Source organism: Enoplosus armatus, chromosome 18 (assembly GCF_043641665.1).
Source record: "Enoplosus armatus isolate fEnoArm2 chromosome 18, fEnoArm2.hap1, whole genome shotgun sequence".
NCBI lineage: Eukaryota > Metazoa > Chordata > Actinopteri > Centrarchiformes > Enoplosidae > Enoplosus > Enoplosus armatus.
The window spans coordinates 8,405,616-8,411,901 of NC_092197.1; the positions used below are offsets into that span (position 1 = coordinate 8,405,616).

A 6,286-nucleotide genomic window follows, 5' to 3' on the forward strand; every position below is an offset into this window, starting at 1 on the left:
TTTCTTTTCTTTTGATCGGGTTCTATTGACTTCTCTCTCGTCTTTCTTCAGGATGTCCCTGCTCAGGAGCAAAACGACAACCTGTTTCTACCAACCCTTCCCCCTCCGAGAACAGCAGCGCCAACGCTAGCATTGGAAGCACCCAGAGCACACCGACCAGCAGCATGGCATGAGATTATGGTAATCTCCACCACCAGCAGGGCCTCCATCTCCCTTCAAAGTCACCTATACGGGTTTTGTGCGTTTGTTTTCTTTAATAATGCTTAAAAAGCATTTCTCCCTTCCCTTCCCCCTTCAAATTCTCACGAAAAAGCACAACCCACGTCTTTGACACACCAAGCCTGAAATGGATGTGATCTGGGAGTTTGTAATGGTGGATGGGAAGGGGGGTGGTGCTGGGTGACGGATAACAGAAGTTTAATCAATGGCTTCTGACGCTCACCTCTGTAGCCTCTCTGTAAAGTCAAACTCCTAGACAGGAAGTTAAAGAGGGCAAGAGAAAAAAAATTGGCTCCCAGCAACAGGAAAAACAAACCATATCCCCCAAGAGCTAACAGGAAATTCACTGCATTCCTTTCAATGAATTGTGCTTGTGTGATGGCAGCACAATAATAGTTAGACAGGAGACAAACCAGTCAAAAGACCGACTTTGAAAAACAGATGAAAAGCTGTTTTGCATTCACATCTAAGCTACAAAAACACGAAGGGCTTTTGGCGAAGTCAGTCCAAAGAGTTATCAACAACGTCTTGGGGACTGAAAAGAATCAACATGTTAGGATCTCAAACCAGTCAATGAAATGCTCTCTTCAAGGGGTATTTGTCTTTAATTGGAGTTCGAGGTCAATTATTAACTGCTACCTCCTATTATTTTGGAAGTCTGGAGCCAAGTTTAAACTTAGCACTAGATTTCTCTGGTGAATTGATCTTATTTTCAATTTTTGTTTTATTGTGTGTCACTTTAGTTGAATCGTATAGTTGACCCTCTGGGTCATTTGTAGCTCACGAAAACAAAGTTACGGTGCCATTTTCATGCTATCAAATAGCTGTATCACGGCCTTCATATAAAAGTCAAGTTGTGTTTGTTTCAGTGTTTATTGGAAATGACAGAGAAATATACTTGATTTCCTCATAACTCAACAAAACCAATCCTAGATCATATTTATGGCCCAAAGGTAGCAATAAATGATGAACCATTAAGAAAAATGTACTTTCATCTATGTGAGCTCAGATATAATTACTCTTGTAATGTACAGGACAGCATGCAGAGATACATGGCGGTATTCAGAGCTGAGTAATGTGCCCATAATGAGGAGTTTGCACCAAAGCTCTGCACATCAGTTTTCAGACCTCAGACTTATACATGGACTTAAGTACCACTCATACAGCTACGCCTACAGGGTGGAGTTTCCCCAAAATAGCCTGTCTGGAGGTAGAATTCCTGTACTTTTCCTTTGCACTATGTCCATTCTTACCAAAATCTGTAATCCATCACCACTGCCTGACAATCAACCAGTTTTTCACCACAAATTTCATGCCTATGGTAACACACACATAGAAAAATACCTCTATATATTGCATTAAAGTGTTTTCAGCCCAGTTTAATCACCACCCCATAGATGCAGCTGTTCATGGTGTATAAACCATTACTCTTCCTATATTTGAAGATCAAGACTTGACATAAGCAAGTTTAAACTGTCCAACTTGCTTGCTCATATTCAATGTATTTTCATTCAAAATGTAGCCTGCCATTAATGTTCTGCTTTCATCTTGTGATTGGAGATGAGTGCACAGAAGGGAAATAGTTTTTATACCTCTAATGGATGTTATGGATCACCAACGCATTCAGAGATTTGGCTTTGACAAAAAAGCAATCCTTGATCCCTCCTACATCCTGAAGAGTTCCATCCTGAACTCCTTGAGACTTTTATTCCTTGTGGGGGGAACTTTAAGTACAAACAATAGGCTGAAATATTCCATAATGAAATTCACATTTAATTAGTTTTTCTTAAGCAGAAGGGAATGAAATCTGTGAGATTGCAGGAAAACGAATTGAAAAATCTGATTTCCATGTGAAAACTGGCAAACTCAGACATGTGGACTGTACATAGGTAACTTTAATATATCTAAATAAACACCTGCAAGCTCCCCCCAGTTTTCCCTAACTTTTGAACTTAAACTTCCCATGTCATCAGCTCTGAATACAGCCTTTTTGGACTCATAATATAATCAATAGTAACAATAGACCACATTTTGTATGTACTGTTCAACCCTGCGAAGATTGCTTTGAAAACTCATCTGTAGTTTTATTTCCAGCTGTCACATGACATGCCTAATGATATGGTAACTGTCATTTGTGAGAGATGAGCTTCTTGTTAAAATGATCAATTCTCTTCAAATCTCTACATTTGATAGGCTGCATCAGCCACTGCAGTGCTAATGATAGACAGAAGCTGCATGGATGCCTAATGGGGACTTTCAGGAGGGCCACAACTGTAGAGTGACGGTTGATCCGTGAACCCACTATTTGTTTCAATGTACAAATGTAAATTTATTTTATATTTTTATTGCCACAAATAATGTTCCCATCACACATCAAGTCTTGTGGTATAAGAAAGCTATTTGTATCCACAGTACATAGCTTTGACACAAGCACCAAAATTGTGATGTTAAAACTTCTCTTTATATACATTTGACACAGTGACTTACTGACGCATATATATATATATATATATATATATATATACACTCCCGATAGATACTCGCCTTCTGATTTGGATTGTTAAAATAATTTATTCACCTTCAAACCTAATCTCAAAACTATTCTATGCCTTCCAAACCAACTGCATTTGTAAAATCTCTCCTCATTGTATGTCAGCTATGTACCTTATTACCCCTCAGTGTGTGTGTGCATGTACGTTTTTTTCTGTGCATGCCCGATTTTCTTTGTGTATTTGTGTGGAGGCAGAGAACAAAGAGGGCCAGTACAAATCGCCACTTGAGTATTTGTGCAATATGATGAGGTAAACTTGTATTTAATGTCTATATGTATTTTTTTTTTACCATGTTTTTTTGAATGTGTTGTATGATATCCTTACTTTGAACCATTTTCTTAACCTGCTTTGTTCTTTTACATATTTGGAGAACTGGGACGATTCCTAATCAAGGCACTTATCAAAGATAAGAAGATTTGTATAGTAATCTTTGTTTTTTATTCTCATGTAGATTTGAGTTTCGATTACATCGTAGTACAGACAGTGCGTGTCACACCACATGTCGAAGACGGTTCGTTAGTTTTACCCGTTTGACTTTTGCCTTAACCCTGAGATTCACCCTGCTGTCCAAAAACACGGCATATCTCTGCTGATACTGACATCCTGACATTGTATTGTGTTCATTGTACTATCTTCAGTGGGTGTGATGGGGAAGTTCATTCTGAAAGACTGTGTGTCTCGCCACAGAGAAGCATCCCAGTTCAATTAAAACACAGACAAACCTGTCTTTTGCAGGAAACATTCAAACTCGTGAAAGTGAAAATGTGGCAGTGAGAAAATTTTATTTTAGCAATTGGCTGCAATATATATATTTTTTCCAAATGTCAGGTATTCTGTGCCCGTGTTAAACCCGGCTAGGTTCTGTCTGATCAGACAGGTTGCCAGTTAATTCACTTGTTAACCCTGCAGAGCCCTTGTTACCTCTGACAACAAATTCCTCCTCCTCAGACACTCGACACAGTTAACGAAATATGTGTGTGTCTGTGTGTGCATGTACACAGTACATGCACTGTATGTGTGTGCGTGTGTGTGTCTGTTTGTAGGTGTACAATAACAACTATGCCTACATTTCCGTGAGCGCATTCTTCCTCCCCTCTCTTAACAATGTCAAAATTCTTACCAAAAACTCTGAAGCCTTAATGACATGTCAGAATGTCTGCTTTGATTTTATCAAGTATAAAATGTTATTTTTGTGGGCAGCCTTTTACCATTTTAAATGGGTCCATTTGTTGAGACAGTACTCAACTGATGTCATGTAATTCCATGTTGTCTCTGAAGAAATATATGTTTTGTCTGAAATTATCTTAATAAAGTCAATATGACAAACTCTCTTTGTTTTCTGTCTTTCTTACAGCCTTGTGACATTGCAATGGGTAAACCTAGAGCATTGTGTAGTGTTGGAAAACTCCCAGGACACCCAGGATCTCTTAGGACCAGTAACATCATAGAGTAATAATACAGCACACTTGGCAGAGCAATGAAGGATAGACTGTATTTAAGATGTATTCGTCTTAAGGCTTAATATAAATGTTGTATTGTTGTAATATTAATGTGACATTTTCACTTGATGACTTGTCACATATACTGTAGGTGAGAGCTTCTTCTGTTGACTTTTATGTTCCTGATTTGATAACAGCACTGGCATTGTAAAGAGACCTGAAAATTAGCAACAGAGAGGAAACGTTGCTTTCAACCCAATTAGTGGACACATATGGTTTGACATAAAGACTAATAACAGGGGATTTCATAGTTTAGCACAGTTTGAACACATTAAATCCAGATTCCAGTGGCGCAGCCCACACTGCAGGAGACAAGATTAAAACCTGGATCACAAGTGTTTCTGACTCAAAAGATGAGATTTTCAGATCTTGAAAACATGGACTAGCATTTTTCATACAGCATCAATTTGTAGTCAGGTTTCATCAGTGGTGGAAAAAAAAATCAGATCCTTTAAGTAAAATCAGCAACACCACAATGTAAAAATACTCAATTACAGTATTCAAAATGCTACTTAAATACATACACAAGTATAGCAGTAAAAAGACACTATAAATGTGAAAGTACTTGTACATATTATATTATTGGATTACTCTTCGTCATGCATTAATCTTCATCTGATTCAGCAGAGCTTGACTGGTGACTGACCTGAAACACAATTAGCTTAAAGTATAAAACATCACACTATAACGGTGTTATGAGCCATGTATAACCTTTATTGTTGGGCGAAATGGTGAAAATAATGGTGTTTTCTTCTATCTATGGCCTTTCCTGAAGTTTCAAGTCTTCCTTTTTATATACAAATTCAATCATGTTTTCAAGACTGGAGCCAAGGCACACAATACATGTTTATGGACTGCCATTACCTGCAAATATGACCATGGAACCATTTGGCCTTGCACAGGATACATTATGTGACGTGTGTGTGTGTGTGTAGGTGTGTGTGCTTTCTTGCTCGCTTCTTTAGGTTGTTTAAGTCTCAGGACTAATCTGTTCTTTTCTGCAAAACTGCTCCTGCTGAAATGTGTTTGTTATCTGTGCATAAAGCATGCAACAATGACCTCAGGGTGAAACTTCACAGCTCTGTTTTTAGGTGAATGAAGGTGTGATTTGGTATAGAGAGAAGAATTTTCCTTTTCTGTTGACGGCATCAGTCTGTCAGTGTGTTTCCATGTGAATAAAGAAACAGACGTCATTAACGTGGGGAGTGGCGAGCTCTAAGGATATTTCTTTGCAAACTGAATGCAAACGATATATGTCCATAAGAAAAAGCGGAAGCAAGTACTTCATTATCGTTGCCAAGGAATTGCTTTCCAACCATATACATCGTAGTGTGTTGCTAAGGCTCTCAAGGGCAGCAGAGTCAGTAGCACATTAGTGTTATACCTTAGTCAGACCATTTGAAAAGCAGCTTTGTTTGGTCAACTAAAATGACTTTATTCTAATAAGTAATGTACTGTAGATGGTGACTGTTAATCATGTTGGTGAGCTTGTAGCCCTACCTGATAAGGAAAAATGTTAATTGAGATCACAGCAATAAACTTGCAATGTAGATTTGGAAAACTCAACAAAGGAAAGCAAAATGTTCGTCCAAAGATTTAATACCTCAATGTTTCTGTTTTCTGAGATGTTTATGGCATTTTCTTATCACCCACTCTTTTCTCCCCAGCAGCAGTAGCTCTTTCATTTCCTATTTGCATTGCACTGTGTGGCAACAGCACACTCAAAAATCAAGCAAATTCATTATGCACACGGACATCTTTGAGTACACTTTTTTTTTTTCACTTTTCTACCCACTACACATTCAAAAACGGTCACAATTATTATGTAGCAGGGACCTAGGATGCAGCTATAGTGTTCACGTCTTCTGAACACTGTGTCAAAGGTAATTACTTTAACTTGCCATGTGTTTTCATCACTTACATATAATAATAACATGAGTTTGCTGAACAGTAACCGAAGCGGCCTCGGGATGTCTTGCCTACTTTTTTGTGGTTCCAACATCATTTGAATGACAA

At 38.2% G+C, this 6,286-nt stretch overlaps 1 protein-coding gene across 1 annotated transcript in view; it reads left to right on the forward strand.

Moving 5' to 3' along the window:
- eng (endoglin) overlaps window positions 1–860 on the forward strand; it is a 34,472-nt gene extending 33,612 nt beyond the window's left edge. Inside the window, exon 14 of the mRNA XM_070924980.1 lies at window positions 52–860. Coding sequence (XP_070781081.1) covers window positions 52–173 — 122 coding nt within the window. The 3' untranslated portion in view covers window positions 174–860. The remainder of the gene's footprint in view (window positions 1–51) is intronic.
- Window positions 861–6,286: the final 5,426 nt, after the last annotated feature.